Source organism: Notamacropus eugenii, chromosome 2 (genome assembly GCF_028372415.1).
Source record: "Notamacropus eugenii isolate mMacEug1 chromosome 2, mMacEug1.pri_v2, whole genome shotgun sequence".
In the NCBI taxonomy this organism is placed as follows: Eukaryota; Metazoa; Chordata; class Mammalia; order Diprotodontia; family Macropodidae; genus Notamacropus; species Notamacropus eugenii.
In genome coordinates, this window is record NC_092873.1 from 276,094,806 (window position 1) to 276,114,430 (window position 19,625).

A 19,625-nucleotide genomic window follows, 5' to 3' on the forward strand; every position below is an offset into this window, starting at 1 on the left:
CCTGCCCCCACCAACATGCTATTTCTGGCCTCTGGGCCCAAGCAGAATAAGTATGATCCCTCTTCCAGGTGACAAAGCTTTAAATGCTTGAAGACCACTATTATGTCCCTACTTAGTCTCCTTTTCTGCAGGCTAAATATCCTTTATTCTCTCAACTAATCTTCATTCAGCATGAGCTCAAAGAGGGAGTTCCCAGAAAAAAAAAATTCCCTAACATCAAAATAATTTCACAGATCTTACTGGAGTACTTCTTCCTGCCTACCTGAAACCAGGCTGCCTCACCAAAGAGGAAGGCCTTGGGCCACACAGGTTTGAAGAATCGGGCAACTAGCACACCAATGCTTCCAGTTGTCATCCAGGCCACAAACATGAATGCACCTGTCAAGAAAAGACATACTGCTCAATACAGACCATAGCGATTTTTTCACTAAACTGGTTTTTAGATCTAGAGTACATAAAAGAACAGGAAAAAACTCAACTGACAGTTCAAATATCTTTTTTTAAAAATGAAAAGGAAAGAAACTACTAATTCTCCTACTCAAATTACCTTTTTAAATGATTATTTTGGAGTTGGCCCACAACTTATAAGAATAACAAGGAAAGGAAGCACTATTTCTGAGGCCAAGTATTCTTTAAACTGGAGCTGTGATTAAAGCAAAAGCAAATTAAAAGTCATGGAGTTATTTTTAAATCTATGTTGGTGATCTTGTTTGTACAAATACCATTTATCCCTACTAGACTATAAAAAATTCAGTGAATTATGTTGTGAATTTATAAAGAACAGACTGCCCTCAAAAAACAGAGGTGTACTGCTAGGTCTACATCTCAGAGACATCCAAAAAAGGGAAAAAGGACCTATTTGTACAAAAATGTTCATAGCAGCTGTTTTTGTGGTGACTAAGAATTGGAAATCAAAAGGATGCCCATCAATTGTGGAATGGCTAAACAAGCTGTGGTATATAGTTGTAATGAAATATTATTATGCTATATGAAATGACAATCAGCATGATTTCAGAAAAACCTGGAAAGACTGACATGAACTGGTGCATGGTGAAGTGAACCAGGAGGACGCTGTGCACAGTAACAGTAATATTGTTTGATGAAGAACTATGAATGACTTAGCTATTCTCAGTAATGCAATGATCCAAGACAATCCCAAAGCACTAATGATGATGAAGCATACTATCTAGTTCCAGAGAAAGAACTGATATCAATTGAATACAGACTAAAGCATCCTCTTTTTCACTTTCTTTCATTTTTTCTTTTATTCACATTTTCTTGTATAAAATGACTAATATGGAAATGTTTTACATAACTATATATGTATAACTTATATCTGATTGCTTACCATCTCAGGGATAGGGAGAAGGAGGAAGGGAAAGACAGAATTTGAAACTTAAACTTTAAATAAAAATGTTAAAAATTGGGGGGGGAGAACCATGATAAGAAAAAATAGACATGCACAGGTGTGAAACATTGTATATTACATCAGATTTTTTTCAGTATATTGATCAGTTTTGCTGAATTTTTTAACTTCACCTTTTACTTTTTTTCTTTTAAAAATTTTGTTATAAGGGATTCTAAGAGAGGTAAGGAAAGAAACAAAATCTAGGTAATTTAAAAGTAAAACATATCAATTAAAACAATTTTTTTAAAAATTGACCAACATTTATTGTTTACTATGGATGACTCTGTGGTCAGTGATGGAAAAGATATGAAGTTTAAATACCTTCATATCTAATTTTTATATCAACATGGCTGCCCTCAGAGTTTATAGTTTAGTAGGGATATGTGGCACATGTGAAAATAATTTCTTTTTTTAAAAAAATAATTAATTCTTAGTTTTCAGCATTCACTTTAAAAGATTTGGAGTTCTAAATACTCCCCCTCCTTTGCTTCTCCCTTCCCCAACACAGCATGCAATCGGATATAGGCTACACATGTACAATCATATTAAACATATTTCCATATTAGTCAAGAGTGAAAAAAGAATCATAACAAAAGGAAAAAAAACACAAGCAAGGAAAAAAAGAGGAAAAAATAGTATGCTTCAATCTTCTTTCAAACTTCATAGTTTTTTCTCTAGATGTGGATAGCATTTTCCATCATGAGTCTTTTGGAATTATCTTAGATCATTGCGTGGCTGAGAAGAGCTAAGTCTACCAAAGTTGGCCATTGTACAATGTTGCTATTACTGTGTACAGTGTCCTCCTGGTTCTTCTCACTTTACTCAGCATCAGTTCATATAAGTCTTTCCAGGTTTTTCTGAAGTCTGCCTGCTCATCATTTCTTATGGAGCAATAGTATTCCATTATGTTCATATACTACAATGTGTTCAGCCATTCCTCAACTGATGGGCATCCCTTCAATTTCCAGTTCTTTGCCACCACAAAAAGAGCTGCATGTTCTTGTACATGTGGGTCCTTTTCCCTTTTCTATGATCTCTTTGGGATACAGACCTATTAGTCATATTATACAGACCTAGTAGTGATATAATGTGAAAATAATTATGCACATAGTAAGTATATAAGTATAAAAATGTTATTCAAGGTCTGAGGATGAGAAACAGTCACCATATTGGTGGAGGGGACCAGAAAATGCTTACTGAAGGAAGTGGTATTAGAATTGGGTTTTTTAAAATGAGAAGAAATTCACAGGCAAAGGAATGGAACAAAGATAGAATTCCACTTGTAGGGATCAGCATAAACAAGGCAATGAAGTAAGAAAGTTCAAGGCATGCAAGAATAGTCCCATTTGGCTGGAATGAAGATGACATGAAGAGGAATAACATGAACTAAAACTGAAAGAGTGCAGTAACATCAGTTGGATGAAAGATAGTTTGGAAGGAAGGAAAGAACAGAGAGGCATTAAAGTATATTAGGTGCCACGCATAGGATTTCAAATAGTAATGAAGGCTATAATGGATGATACTCAAATGATAGCAGTGGAAAGAGAGAATCAATCAATAATCATTTATTAAGTGCCTACTATGCATCAGGCTGAAAAGGGGACAGATGACAGAGAGGTTGAAAAGACAGAAACAACAGAACTTGGTACCTGATTAAATATGAAAGATGATAAAAAGGAAATAGTACAAGTTATCATCATAATTTTTAAGATGGGTGATTAAGCAGTGTCACTGACAAAAGAAGTCAAGTCAAAAAGACCAACCTAGGAATAGCTAGCTGAAACCATGACAGCAAATGAATGAGACGGCTAAGGAAAAGAGACTATATGGTTGGGGGAGTGAGAGAGGGGGGAAAAGAACTGTGATAAATACTCCAAGGATAAATTTACATTCTCAAGAAGAGGAGTCAGCAAAAGAAAAAGTATGATAGGCAAGGTCAAAGGAAAATCATGAAAGTGTGACTTTTTTTTGGTAGCCAAGGATAGAAAGAGAATCAAGAAAAAGGGGTGGCCAATGTTAAATGGCACAGAAAGGTTAACAACAATGAAAACTAAAAATGAAAAAAGGTCCTTGGATCTGGAATTAAGAGATGACTGGTTACCAATGGAAGGGCAGTCTCAATAGAATGGCAGGAACAGAAGTCAGATTGCAAGGGTTAAACTGAAGACAGTAGAGAGTAAAGAAGTGAAGTTAGTAAGTGTAAAAAAAACTATTCCAAAAAGTTTGGCAGGAAAGAAAGAGATGGGAGGGTCAGTGAATGGGAAGAAAGAGGATTTTCAAGGAAGAAAGAGGGTTTTTGCCTGTTTATTGGTTTAAAGACATGGGATATCTGAGTAGGTTTACAGGCAGATAGGAAGGAACTAATGAGTTTTTGTGAGAGGGAAAGGGAGGGGAAGAGGGAGGACAGAGAGAGAGACAGAGAGACGGAGAGCGACAGAGACAGAGAGAATGAATGTTTCCTGGAGGAATTTGGAGGGAATGGAACCAAAGTATAGGTAGAAGAATTAACTTCAGCAAGGCATGAATCTCCATTTTCTGTTAACATGAAAAGAAAAGAGCAAAGAATGGTGGAGGAAGATGAAAAATTTTGAAGAGGAGAGTTAAAAAGAGTGGGAGATCTATGTCTCCAATATCAGTGAACTTGAAGGTTAATGCTCTTTACGTTTATGCTGTCAGAAGGCAGCACAGAAGTGGTCAGGGACAGAAGGAGAACACTAAAAGGCATGAAACAGTTATTTGGGGAACAAGACAGAGTAGATGAGTATGGGAGTCAGGAAATAAGGACTTCTGTCTTTTAAAATATGGGCTAGGCACTAGACTTGTGATTTCCTTGATATGGAGAACTTCCAGTTGAGCTAACTTATACCAATTCAGGTTGGCACTTTCTCTGTAACTTATAATCTTAGAGAGTTGACTAGAGACCTGAGAGCTTAAGTGACTTGTCCATGGTCACAACCAGGACTTGAAGTCAGGTCTTTCTGGCTTTGAAGCCAGCTCTCTATCCACTATGGTATGATGCCTAATGTAATATCCTAAGAATATTTATTTTCTGCCTTTCCTCTCTTTCTCCCAATATACCAATATTAAACACTGGGGGGCCATAATTTTTTGTGGGGCCCCAGATAAGCTTTTAAATCTATCACACAACATTCAGAAAACCATATTCCATGGAAATAATTTATGCACTCTTTAAAAAAAAATGAAAGCCTTTCTTTTCAGAATCTAATCCCCTCTCACTTTTTAAGAATAACATCTATCATGGGGCTAGACATATAAGTTGATTGATGGACATTTTATTTTGTCTTTGAGCAAGGTAGCATCCTCAGAATCAAAGTTCCTCTACTTTGCTTTAAGAAACAAGAGGTCATTTTTTCCTATTAGCAATTATTTGATCATCACTATAGAAAACAGCATAATAAAGTTGGTCCTTTTTTTCCTCAAGAAAAGTTGTGCTATGAATCAAGCATTCCCCAGTTTCTAACAAATATTAGCTAGCGTTAAAATGGCTTGTGCTACCTCTCTTATTTCAATGCTCAGAAACATAACTTATTAGCAGCTGTAAAGTCACACAACCCACTCCCTAAGACAATCAACACTGAGTCTTTATCAAAAAACTTTACCCCGTAAACGGATCATGAAATGACACTTGCCATGAAGCTTCAGGAGAAATGGAGACCGGGAGCCTCCTATATTCTTTGGAAGGTCTGTCACATTATGTTTTTCACTTGTAATCAGAGGCTGCTGTGAATGCTTATAAATCTGACCTAAAAGAAAGAAAGAATAATTACTTCCAATAAAAAGAGAATTAAATAAAATATTGGAAACAAATAGCTTGTGCAGTTTCTCAAATAGACAAAGAGGTCTCATCTCTTAATCTCCTATTCATTCATCCAACTAGAATTTATTATTCTATGGATCATGTTGTGCTAGGCACTAAAGGGAGCATGAGATGGGGAGGGTGGGAGAAAAGAAGAAGCATTTTTATAGTGTTGAGATTTTATAAATATTTCCTCATCTGACGCTCGTAATAACTCTGCAGGGTAGTTTTAGTACAAAACATGGTTATCATCATGTTTGACATTGTTCTTTCAGTCATGTTGGGGAGACAAGAAATACAAAAATAAAAAAAATTAGGAGACTGAAAATAAACAAGTACTAAAATAGGTGGTATTAAAGAATAAATGTACAGAAGTTCTGGGAAGGAGATCCATTTTGACTATTCATCAGGGAAGACTCTTGGACAAGGTAAGAGTGGAATTGAGTGCTGAAAGATGAATGGGCCTCAGATAGATGGAAGGGAGGGAAAAGACCATTCCAGATCAGGAGATGGGAGAAGGAAACAGCATGAGTAATTAGTTACTTTCAATAAAAGAAGTCATTAATAAGCAAGTGTCACACAAAGGGCAATGAAAAGACTCATCATGCAACTGATGACAAATTAGTACACAAAAAGTGGCACAGAGTAAGTATCTCAAAGAGATATGTGACAGAAAAAGGAGATGGGACAGTCATATATTATGAGCCAGGGATAACAGAGAGACTGCTTGTGTTCTACTTGTTGTTATTCAGACATGTCAGTCATGTCTGACTCTTTGTGACCCCATTTGGGACTTTTTGTGGCAAAGATATTAGAGTGGTTGGCCATTTCTTTCTCCAGCCCATTTTACAGATGAGGAACTGAGGCAAACAGGATTAAGTGACTTGACCAGGATCGCCAAGCTTACTAACTGAGCATCTTCCTAATTTCTTTACTTACTAGTGTCTGATACCAGATTTGAACTCATGAAGATGAGTCTTCCTGATTCCAAGCCCAATGCTCTATCCACTGTACCACCCAGCTGCCCTCTTAACATTGTCAATATACCGCTTAGATACTGACAACGTAATAAGAGACTTAGAAGTTGGCTCCCAGTACATTAGGTAGATATCTTGCAGAATGCTTATAGAAAGAGGAGGAGAAGGGTTACGTAGGATAGGAAAGCATTGATGGGTTAAGACCCATACCACTGGAGGTAAATCCACAACAATGAGAACCTTTAAGTACAGAATTTTATATATGTCTTCAAGGACACTACTAGGAAAGACCAGTCTAACCAAATCAGGGAAGCTTGTTCAATTAAGCCGGTCACAGAAATTCTCCAAACCTGAGGGGCATTATCAGTTACAACCTGAGTCAGTGATGGAAGTATTCACAATAACAAAATCACAGAACCTTAAAATATTAGAATCCAGTATAAAAATGAATAGGAGTCATCACAGAATATTTAAGACTCCTTGAAGAGACAAGATTGGCTGGAATAGAAAATGCCAATGCAGAAAATGGGGTTGGAGCCCAAGTTATAGAGAACTTTGAGGACTTTGGACTTACAGTGCGCAATAGGGAGGCAATAGACCTTTTTAAGTAGAGAAGTGCATAATGAAAGCAGGTTTTAAGATTAATCTGACAGCACTATGAAAAATAGACTGAAAGGTGAAGATAGTGAGTCTGTAATCTACAAAGCATCTGTTATAGTTTTCTAGGAGTAAAGCAATAAAGACCTGAACTAGAAAGGAATCAGAGATAAAGGAGAAGGGAAAAATGCTAGAGACGTAAGTAGAACCCTGGTCTTAAAATAACAAGAGATTTGAGTTTGACTCTAATCCAACATTTACTAGCTGTATGACTATAAGCAAATTACTTAATTTCTCTGAGACTCAGTTTCCTAATCTGCAAAAGTAAGACAGGATAAGTATAAGGACTGGACACATCAAAATGAGGGAATTCCCACTTCTGCGCCTGATGGTCTTAAAGAGTTGCCTAGAGAACTAAAAGGTTAAGTCCCTTGCCTAGGATCACAAACACAACTAGAACGTGTTAGACTTGAACTTGAAGAACCCCATTCTTCCTGGCTGGCTGGCTCACTACTCAGTATACTATACTGCATCTATACCATTATAGGCGGTATCTTAATACTTCCCTATAGTTCCTATCTTGTGAGGTTGTTATAAGGTTCAAATGTAATGTAAAATACTACATTAATGTCATCTACTCTTTCTTTTCCCTCATAAACTCCTAAAGATTAGAGGTTATTTTGGTTTTTTCTCATATTCCCAGCCTGTAGCACTGTGCCTTGCTCATAGGAGTCATTAAACAAGTGTTTGTTGAGTTGAACATATGAGAAAATAATTTATTAAATGTATCATATGTGAAAGTGTTCTGTGAAAAGTATAAACATACGTTACAAAAGAAAGGTATTTTTTCACCCAGAAATTGGAAGGCAGATAAGGCAGATGAGAAGGGCAGCAACCTACTTACATGTTTATAATATCTCAGAATTAGAAGAGGTTTCAGATCAGCTAATCCAACCCATAATTCAAGCAAGATTTCCTTCTATTACATCCCCAACAAGTAAGTTATCCAGTTTTCACCTGCATGCCTTCCCTGACAGGTACAGATCACTTTGTAAGTCCTTCTGAACACGTAGAAAAATGTTCCTACTGTTGATCCTAAATCTATCTCCCTGTTACACATTAACTCTTCCCACTGCAGTCAAGTAGATCAATTCACAGAAAAAGAGAATGACAGTATTTCTAAGTTGGAAAGGAGCTCGAGGGTCAGCTAATCTAATACCTAAACAAGAATCATGGACCCCTTTGGCAGTCTGGTGAAGCCAATGGACTTCCCCAGAAGAACATTTTTAAATGTTTAAAATAAAATGAATAGGATTACCAAGGAAATCAGCTCCACTGAAATAAAGATGTAATTTTTTTCCATCCAAGTTCACAAACAGCCATAAGTCTATCCATGAATCTTTTCTGGGTCTATAAACCCCCAGTCAAGAGCCCCTGGTCTAGAGCTTTGTGAATTGTTTTTTTTTTAATTATTTTTATTTATTTTTTTTTTCATTTTTGAAATTCACTTCCATAAAATTTTGAGTCCTAAATTTTCTCCCCTTTCCTCTCCTCTCCCCTCCCCAAGACAGTATGCAATCTGATATAGGTTATATACATATACATTCATATTAAATATATTTTTACATTAGTCTTTTCAATTCTTATTTTTTCATGTTAATTATCCCTTCTGGCTTTGTGTTATGGTAAATTTGATAAACATTACAATCATGCTTTCTTTTAAATCACTGATTAAAACTTTGAATAGAACAGGCAGAAGGGAAGAGTCCTCTACCAGAAACATCCCCTCTGGGTGCCATTGACTCATAAATCCCAGCAGGTTTGAATCCAACCAGTTTGTGAGTCTACTGAATTGTTCCTTCTCACAGTTCACATCTTTCCATATTGTTGAGGATACCATGAGCAGCTTTTTCAAATGCCTTGCTTGAATCCAGCTATACTATTTCTATGACATCTATCTGATCCTCCAGTTCAGAACTCTGTCAAAATAGGAGTTACCACTGATTAGAGGAAACAATCCTATGCAATACAGTCTAGTAACTTTTTAAATTACATGTCTGATGTGTCCTCTTAAAAATAGAAAATAGATTGAGTGAATTTCCCACAGTGTCTTTTAGTTTTTCCTCAACCTAAGGCTGACTCTCAAGCCAAATACTTAAATATTTATAAAAAATTAGTAGACTAACTCTCTAGCCATACCTACCATCCTCACTCCAAATGACATTTCTCCTAATAAAGGTGAATTTGTGAATTACATAGAAGTTCCCACATTCTGTTTTATTCTTTCCTCTTGGGAGTCTTTTATTTTACTTACATTTTACTTCATGAAACTCCATCACTTGACTTTATCAGGGATTTGTTGTTCTTTATGTTACAGATGGAACCTTCCATTTAAAAAAAAATCAAAATTGTGGAGAAAGAGAACAAAGCATGACAAAACTCCCTGGTCCACTTGCCTAATAAAGTAATACAGTATCTCTAATGTTTATTTTGGATAGCTATTAAGTAACTTCATTGCATAGTTTTTTAAATGCTACTTTGCATAATGAATGTTTTTTTAATACACCTAGCCCCTACAGGTAAAAATATTCAATTAATTATATACCTAATTATCTCTATGTCAGTCACCATATACTACATTAAAACTTCCTATAATTTCTCAATTCAATTAAAAAAAATTTATTGTATACCTACTTTGTATATCTAGAGAGATGGGCTGAACACTTCCATAGTGTTCTCAACAGACCATCATGAATCAATGCTGAGGCCATTGACCGTTTACCTCAGGTTGAAGTCAATCCCTCCTTAGCTGAACTTCCAACTGAAGAAGTTTTTGAGGGCCATTAGGTGCCTTTCATGTGACAAAGTACCTGGTGCTGATTCTATTCCAGCTGAGATTTACAAGGTAGGGGGACCATTGCTCATACAAAAGCTGACTGAAATTTTCCAGGTAATATGGCAAGAGGAAGTTGGACCCCCAGGAGTTCAAGGATGCCTCCACTGTCCATCTCTATAAAGGTAAAGGGAATAGATTGTCCTGCGACAATCACAAGGGGTCTCTCTCTTAGTCATTGCTGGCAAAATTCGAGCTAGAGTCCTCCTTAATAGGCTGATCCTTCGTCTGGAAGTTGGTCATATACCTGAGAGCCAATGTGGCTTCAGAAAGGGCCAAGGAACAGTCAATATGGTGTTTGCTGCCCAACAACTCCAGGAGAAATGCCAGGAGCAAAATAGAGGTCTGTACATAAAGTCTGTAGATTTAACCAAGACCTTTAACACTGTTAGTCACGAGGGCTTATGGAAAATTATGTCAAAACTTGGTTGCCTGGAGAAGTTCATCAGTATTGTACGTCAATTCATGATGGCATGCTTGCCCAGGTTCTAGATAGTGGACAATGCTCTCATGCCCTCCCAGTCACCAGTGGAGTGAAACAGGGCTGTGTGCTTGCTCCCATGCTTTTTAGTATGATGTTGTTAAATGTTTTCAGTGAGGATGAACATGGTATCAAGGTCAACTACCACACTGATGGTAAGTTTTTCAATTTGAAAAGACTATAAGCCAAGACCAAAGTGGAGGGAGTGTTGGTACATGATTTTCTGTTTGCAGATGATTGTGCACTCAGTGCAGCCTCTGAAGCTGAGATGCAACAAAGTATGAATCAATTATCTGCTGTCTGTGCTAATTTTGGCCTAAAAATTAACACCAAGAAAATACAGGTGCTCCATCAGCCACCACCACACCATCTATGCATGGAACCATCAGTTACAACAAATGGAGAAGTTTTGAATGCTGTGGATAAGTTCACTTACTCTGGTAGTGTACTTTTCAGGGATATACACATTGACAATGAGGTTGGTGCATGCATTGCCAGAGATAGCTCAGTGTTTGGGAGGTTCCGAAGAAAAGTTTGGGAGAGAAGACGTATTAAACTGACTACCAAACTGAAGGTCTACGGAGCCGTTGTGCTGACCTTATTGTTGTATGCCTGTGAAACATGGACAGTCTACCAGTGCCATGCCAGGAAACTGAATCAATTGCATTTGAAAACTATCTTAGGAAGATTCTAAGGATCACTTGGCAGGATAAGGTACCAGACACTGAAGTCCTTGCTTGAGCTGAAGGCTGTCCATGTTGTTCAAATGTAAAATGTATGCTTGCCAAAAGACTATTTTATAGAGAACTCACATGGAGCAGGCAATCACATGGGGGTCAGAAGAAGCAAGGATACTCTCAAGATCTCTCTCAAGAACTTTGGATTTGACTGTGCAACATGGGAGCAACTGGCACACCACCACTCAGCATGGCATGCCCACATCAGAAAAGGTGCTGTGCTCCGTGAGCAAAGCAGAATTGACACAGCACAAAGTAAACGTAGGATGTGCAAATTTGGAGTATCCACCCAAATATTCACACAGACTATCTGTGCCCAACCTGTGGTGGAGCATTCCGAGCTCATATTGGTCTGATCAGTCACAGTCAGACACACCGAAATTTCACTTTATCATGGTGGTGTCATTTTGGTCCTCTTCGTAAACAAAGGACAACAATCAACCAACCAGTTTGTACAAGGTGCTAAGTATTGGGGATACAAAGAGAAAATGAAAAATAGTCCCTACCCTCAAGGAGCTTACATTCCATTAGAAGGAAATTAAATTCTACTTAAGGAGTTCTTAATCTCTTTTGTGTCAGAGACCCCTATAGGAGTCTGGTGAAGTCTATGAACCCCTTCTCAGAGTAATGTTTCAAAATACATAAAAAATAGAGAGGATTACAAAGGAAACCAATTATATCAAGACAGAATTATCAAAATATTAAAGTAGTTGACAGTACCCAACTTATGAACCCCTATTCTACTCAATATAACCTGTTCAAAAGGATACAAAACTCAATTATTCACACTGACAAATCATCTGTAGGCATGCCCATATCTAATAGCCCTCCAAAGATTAAGTCAAGATACTTTATATGGAAATGCTTACCATCATTGGTGGCTCCATTTGCTAGAAATATGTAATATTTCTGATCCAGATCAAATCTCTTCGAACCAGGAAGACTAATATTTCTTCTAAAAGAACACTGAATAACTCCATCAGCCAGCCTCCATGCCATAGCTTCAAGGGTAGCCTACAAGAAAACACATACACAGCATACACAATGGTCATTCTCAACATTTTCAAATGACTGCCAAAAATAAGGGTGTATAATAATTCATAATCAGCACAGAATTCCGGAATGGGATGGCGCCTTAAAGGTCATCTGGTCTAAATGGCACAGTTTGTTGCATTTTCTTTCTGTAATTATGTGTGTGTGTGAGTGTATGTGTGTGTGTGTGTGCATGTGTGTTTGGTTTGTGTTCAGTTATTGTGCTTCCACTTCCTCACAGAAAACTGCAAAGGGTACTTCCCCCTAGTGATGAGTCTGACCTCCCATTTGGCAAGCATGTATTATTTTACCTTGTACCAGATTCTCCCAAGACCTAATGACGACACAACTTAAGAGTCTCTGAAAGTTTTATTAATTCCTTCAGGTCATCAGTGTCCAATCCAGTACACTCAAAAAATAACTTGCTAAATAAGTGGGCAAAACCTAACTGATAATTGGTTCTACTTCATTAGGAATATCAACTGCTCCATCCAAGTTTATTTGGTTGTCAAATGACCATGAAAAATATCTTTCACATTAGGTGTATTTGGTATGTATTTTGTATATTCTTATATATGTATATGATATTTCCCCCAAAAGAACATAAGTTCCTTGATGTCAGAAATTGTTTCATTTTTGTCTTTGCGTCCACATTTGGCCTGGCACATAGTATGTGCTTAGTAAGTGCTTGTTAATCAGTTGCCTGACAATCTGTGGTACTACTGATGGTTCTGGGCATTTGTTTGGAGCTTTTTCCCTCACTATCCACCACATCACAAAATCATAGGTTAAAGGGGTCTCATAAGCCATATAGCCCAGACTGTAGCTTAACACGAAAATCCTCTAAAACATACTGGACAAGTGGATACTAGTTTTTGCTTGAAGTCCTCTAGTGAGGAAGAATACCAGTTATTCTATGCCCTGTAGAGGGAAGCAGCCCACCCCACAGCCATAAGTGTTAGGGAGATTTTATGAGGTCTAAATCTACTTTTTCACGATTATAACCATTGCTCCTGTTATAATGTACCTGTTTCTTTCCTCACCAACCTTACTTTCACTAATCAAAAACTCTTCTGCTCACCAGAAGATCTCTTCTCAAAGGCCATTCCCGTAAGTTAGGGAGAAGGGAATCTGCTTGTCAACTAAATATTTTATCAACTGCTAGACTATAAAAGAAAATCTCAACAAAGGCCAGTTACAAGGATTGGCAGATAACAGAGGCAAATTCAAGTATTTCTTTCAAATGTTTCTATTTCAGAAACATAAAACAAGTGTTGACAATTTTGTGTATATATATATATATATGTGAGTACCACATATTCAGTCGTAGTATAGTAAAAAGAATATGTAGTTATCTCTACACTGTTTCATGAGTTTCCATTGTCAAAAAAATTTATCGCCCAGGGGCCATCAATCTACTGGTGATAAGTTTCTTCCTATTTATCTATGCTCAGCCTTAGACAGATAGCAGAGTCCATTAGTAGGATCTTCCAGAGTTTACATTCCAATTTCACAGCTTTTGTTCACTCAGAGTCAGCTCTATATTACAGGAGGCACCTGAGTTGGAACTTTTTAATAAATAAATAATGTATCTGGAAAATGAATATTCATGTTGTTAACTCCCAAAGATAAAGATCAAAGGATCAAGTGATGGACCCTTTCCCTAAAAAAAGAAAAACATCTTACATGGTAGACGAAACTATAATTTTGAAAGGACATTCTGGATCAATGTGATGAGAGAACAAAGAACAGAGCTACATTCTAAAAGGGACTTTGCTTCCCAACTATTCTGATTTGAGACTCATGAACAATAATGCAAAATTGAAAAGATGGAGAAGATTTTCTCAAAATTTTTAGATCATACCGAAGAATCTAACACAGGGTGACTTCGTCCAATTACATAAGAAGGATGTATGCGCACAGTATCATCTTCATGAATACACACGTATCCATCATCATCACCCTAAAAGACATTTTAAAATGCAAAAAGTTTAAAGGATGTAGAAAATTATATTTTCCTAAAAAAGAATTGACGAATTTTAGATTGCACCTTGATATCTGATAGAAAAATAAAGTAGTAGACTGTGCATTAAAAGTTGTTGAAAACTCTCCCATTTTCCTAATTTAATCATACTTATGGTCTAAAAGATTCAAAGTAGCATATACAGGGATATTAGTGAGTTTTTTTATGTTTTCAGAGTGGGCTTCGCTACAATATGAGAGGTACATGCAAATTACAGTGAAAGGATTAACTGCCATATACAAAAGTGAAGGTGTTTGAACTCTGGTGCATGGACAACACAAAGGGTATTTTGTATCAGACTGCTTGATGAATCAATAAGGTCATCATTAAATGTAATCTGTCTTTTTCTCCCTCAATGTCCTCTTTTTCTAAGAGGAAAACCTTATTAAAAGTGACCCTGGGAGTACAAACCATAGCCTTCAAATTCCTTCCTAGTGATAAGTCTAGTTTTCAGATAATGTCTATGAGTTTTAGACTTTCGTTTACTCTAAAGCTCCCTTGATAGACTGCTTTAAATTAGCTTGCTTCTTAAATTATCTAAATATACTAGAACATTGTTCCTTAAGTAGGGGTAGAAGTAAAGGGAACATTGTAAGAAAGGTGCTCCTTCATTTTAGAAATTTAATGGAGAAGAAGAAAGTTGGGAATAGTCTGACATGCACCCTAGATTTCAGGACAGCAGACTTCAAAGGATTCGGGAAAAGGGTAGATAGGATCCCATGGCCTAATATTCCACAAGTAGCATCAACCCATGAGGAAATGGAAGCTGTCAAGAATGAAATTCTGTATATATGAAAAGAAAACTGTTAAATTGAGAAGGGAAAGAGGAAGCTATCTAAACAATCTGATGTGTGTGGGCTTGCACAATATGTATGGGCCTGCATGCATGCAAACACACACACAAAAAGGAACTCACCAGCTAACAAATTTTTAAAAGACATGTATCTGAAGAGAAGACAGAAACAAGAAGAGGTAACAGGATAAAGAAAAAACATGGGATGACCCTGTACATTTTGTTGTTGTTCAGTCATGTTGTTCAGTCAGTCTCTGTGACCCCATTTAGTGGTTTGCCATTTCCTTCTCCAGCTCATTTTACCAATGAGTAAACTGAGGCAAACAGGGTTAAGTAACTGGCCCAGAGTCACACAGGTAGTAAGTGTCTGAGGCCAGACTTGAACTCAGGAAGATGAGGCTAACTGACTTGAGGCCCAGCACTCTCCAATGCACTACCTAGATGCCAACCATTTAAATACTGGGTTCTAAACTCAGAATGAGCTAAGAATGTCAAGGAAAGCTATATTCAAGAAAGGAGGCATCTCAGAGAAGTGATAGGACCACTGCTCAGAAGAAAGGAGAATGATGCCAGACAATGGCTCAGTTCTTTTATTTTCTCTGCCAAGAACAATGATGTTTAGACTAGAAAGGACAAAATTTAAATGTTCAATAGGGACTCATTGCCCAAGACAAGTAAGGAGGTAGTAGGACGTCCTTAACGGTAACATCTAGCTATCACTTATAAATTCAATAGGACTCAAATGAGCTACAATCCAGGATACCTAAAGAATTGGCAGATTGATTTCTGAGCCACGGGGAGTAATCATAGAAAGACTATGAAGAGAAGTTACCAACGAGACAGAGAGAGAGACATTTTTGTTGATCCACATGACCTCTCAAAACTCTGCTTTTTGTAGTAGCAAAGAACTGGAAACCAAATGGATGTGCAATCAACTGGGCAATAAGTGGAAAAAAATGGGGTATAAAAGTATGATTAAATATGATTATACAACAAAAGTTATTAATAAGAGGAATTCGGAGGAAATGTAAAGATCAGTATGAAATGAAGTTCGGTAAAATAAGAAAAAACAAAACAATAATAAACATCATGATTACCACAATGCAAATTAAAAGCTTAGTAGAAGGAAGCTAAACTCTAATTGTCTAAAAACAGTTAAGATCCAAAAAAATTAATAAAACTTCCTGCTTCAAGCAAAGTATTAGACATTACTAGGACAGAATGTGTCTGCTGTTAATATACATGTTATCATATCCAGTTATTTTACTGGGTGTTTTTTAACTGTTTTTCTTTACTTCAAGGAATGATTCAATCTAGAGAAGGGGCTACATGGGGTACCCCCCCACACTGAAGTGACTGTGAGATAGACAGGAGATGGCAATAAAAAAAGTTTGTTTTTAAATATGATAAACAGACTAATCTTAATTCCTTTTTCTGACAGCATTACTAGATTGATAGGCCATAATGGTTAAGTTGTATTTTAGCCAAAGATCTGACAAAGTCTTTCTTGCAATTCTTGAGTAAAATGTAGAGACCTCAAAGGTTCCTTCCAGTCCTAAATGTATAATCCTATGATTATATAGAGGGCTACTGAAGCTTCTCGAACAGGAGAAGACCATGGTCATATGGTGCTTTAGCATTGTCAATTTGGCAGCTAGATGGATTTTGGATGGGAGAGGAGAGGGGCTAGATGCAAGAAGACCAACAGGGTAACTACTGTCACAGTGGACAGAAGGATACAGATGTAAAAGATGCTACAGAGGGAGAACCAACAAGACCTCCCCAATGGTTGACTGCACAAAGAGAGGGAGAGTGAAGAGGTGGGCAAAATGCCTATGGTTGCAAAGCTGGATAACTAGAAGAATGGTGGAACCCTTGACAATAATGGAAAAATTAGAAAGAAAGGAAAGGATTTGGGGAAAAGATAATAAGTTCAGCTTTGGTTATGTTGAGCTTGAGATATCTATAGGAAAGCCTAGACTAGATGTCCAGCTGGCAACTAGAGATACAGGACTAGAGCCCAGGAGAAAAATAAGGACTGGATGTGTAGGTAGATGAATAATCTGTGTAGGGGTGAGTGTTCAATCCATGAGCACTGAAGAGATCATCAAAAAAGCACGTAGAGAGAAGAAAAGAGGGCTGAGGTCAGAGTCAACAATAAAATGTATACTTTGAGCTGGAGAGGATAAAATATATATATATATAGTTTTGTGCCCTTTTATTCGTATAATGTAGAGCAGAAAGAACTATGTGAGCTCCTTGCGACCAAAACCAGACAAAGCTATTGTTACATCCTGCAGCTTGATCACCCACAGAATTAGTTATCATTTACCTTCTGCTATTTCCAGAAATTTGGTCAAAAGAGACGCATCTTTTCCACAAGCAATAATATTCAAAGGAAAGTAATTTTTCAAAAGAAAGGCTCTGAAATTCAAAAAAACCTTTGACTAAGATCAAGATATCATTGGAATAGACAGCTTCATAAAATGACTATTTGAAAGGGAAAACATGCATCTGTATGTATAAATTCTAGTATGTTTGTTTTTAGTTTTTTTAATTCATTTATTGCCATTCATCATATAACTTTACATATTCACCACTTTAGAATGACACACAATAGTAAATTCAAAATTTACATTCTGTGTTTATCAAGAAGAATATGTATGACACATGCACAAATAGATGAAGATTGTAATCAATCCAAGAAAACATATGAAACTGCTTGCCCTTCTTTACTCTCTCCAATGCAACAAATTGATAGCTATAAAAAGCAGAATGAACAAAAACCAACTTTAGGAAATAGAAGCCTTTCCATCAGTCTTAGTCATGAATAGTAGGGATCCAGACCATCAAATCCTGTGCTTCCAACATAAGGAGACTGAGAGAGAAGAACATGACACATCAAAGGAGAAAATGAATACAGTAATGCACGAAATGATAAAGGAAAACAGCCCAGAAACAAAAGGCATAATGGAGAGCACTTAGAGAAGGACAGATAAAAAGACAGATAAACAGAAGTGATATAGTTCTGCGAGTACACTATAGACCTGTTAACAAGTTCAGAAATATGGATCACGCTTTCAAAATAAAGATCACAAAATTGGAACATGAGGAAGGTATAATAATTCTGAGGGATATCAATGACCTAGCCATCCATTCAAAGTCTCCTATCAAAAGCAGAGCTTCTGAAAAAAATTCTTGGTTTTAAATGCTAATAATTTTAACTCTCAAAACTCTCACCACACATATTTCCTGACCCTGTTATCCAAATTTCCATGTCCTTCAGGAGTCAGGTGTCTAGATTAAGTGGAAGAGGATTTATCTGAAAGTCACAGTCTCTTCTACCTGAGCAGAGAGATTCACCACCACCACTACAACCATCACCACCACCATCCCCAACCCAGGGAACAATAAAGGCATCCACCATCCTGTGACTCGTCTTTCGGGAATTGTTACAAAGACTATTGCCTCAATTATTTGACTCTTCTTAAATCAGTTACAAATAGCAGGGTGGTCTTTTTTTAAGCTTAAATCCAGATGCTACTTTTGGACTTCTTCCTTCTGGAATATTTTTCCAATTTATATTTTTTCCCAAGGAGACCAGGGAAGTATGTGAGGCTAGAAACATGGAAGAATTACTATCTTTCTCTTAAGAATTCTCTGGAAATATGAAATTATTATTATAGGTTTCTCAATATTCTCTTCCCCAACTCCCCCAAGCTCTGTTACCCCTCAGAAAAAGTCTGCTTTTTTTCAGCCAATTAACCCCTCCCTTGTGTGTGGTTCTTTCCATATTCTCTTCCATTTTCTCTTAATTCTGTTTTTCTCCTTACTTTTCTGCTGGTTTCTACCTAGGATGCATCACTATCTGTCCCATCATGTTATTCTGAAAGACTCAGGACATTCATTTTCTTCCCATGGGTAATATTCTGCAAATCAACTTGGTTTTAGCTGAACATTCCCACAATCCAAAGCACTGAACTAGACAAATAGACCTCTAATGACAGACTTGTGGACAAGTTGGAGAAATGTGGGCTGGGAGACACTACAGATAGATGGACTGGGGAACTGGCTGAATGGCTGTACTAAGGCTTGCTGATGTTAAAGACAAAGAAGGTTCTAGCAGTGTACTCAAAGTCTTTGTCTTTGGCTGTTCAATAGGTTTATCAGTGATTTAGATAAAAATAGAAATGGCATGTTTCTGAAATCTGAGGAAGATACAAATGTGTGGAGGATCAGATCAAGCACCACTTCCTATATTCCTTTCATGATCCTCTCCACTTGTCAATCCTCTCATCTACTCCAAAAGTATTTTGTATTTCATTTGTATAGATTATGAATTTACCTATGTATATATGGTTTATTTCCAGTTCAGTTCAACCAGCATTTAACAAGCACCTATTATTATATGCCAGGAACTAAGCAGCACACTGGGAATACAAAGTCAAAAAACAAATCTGTCCCTTTCTTCAAGGAGCTTACATTCTAACACAGAAGAAACAATGTCTTTTTCACCCAATTGGTTCCGAGTTATACCCTCTGAAGCAATGGATATTAAATCAGAGGTGTCAAACACATGGCTACAGAAGGCCCGCAACACTCTTGAGTGTGGTCTGAACCAGATTAAAATTTAATTGGAAGATATTTAACAACACAAATAAATTAATAAAAAAAGAAATATGTAAATATGTGGTCTTCTAAGTCAAGAGGCAGCCTACAGGGATTATGTATACATGGTTTAGATGCCCCTCGTTATATCTGAGTTTGACACCACTGGACAAAACTTAAACTCCTTTCATCAGAGGAGCCCTTAAGAAACAACATTGCTTTTAAGAACTTTATCATAATGCTTGCAGACAAATACAAT

At 37.0% G+C, this 19,625-nt stretch overlaps 1 protein-coding gene across 3 annotated transcripts in view; it reads right to left on the reverse strand.

The window, feature by feature from the left end:
* The window catches only part of LOC140527285 (ferric-chelate reductase 1-like), a 69,370-nt gene that overhangs the window by 15,699 nt on the left and 34,046 nt on the right, over positions 1-19,625 (reverse strand). For 2 of the 3 annotated variants that reach the window (XM_072644092.1, XM_072644094.1), the window contains exons 7-10: positions 13,807-13,905; positions 11,780-11,924; positions 5,059-5,172; positions 263-378 (exon numbers count right to left, since the gene is read on the reverse strand). In XM_072644092.1, the coding sequence (XP_072500193.1) occupies positions 263-378; positions 5,059-5,172; positions 11,780-11,924; positions 13,807-13,905 (474 nt within the window). The remainder of the gene's footprint in view (positions 1-262; positions 379-5,058; positions 5,173-11,779; positions 11,925-13,806; positions 13,906-19,625) is intronic. The other variant, XM_072644093.1, reaches the window with a different exon arrangement.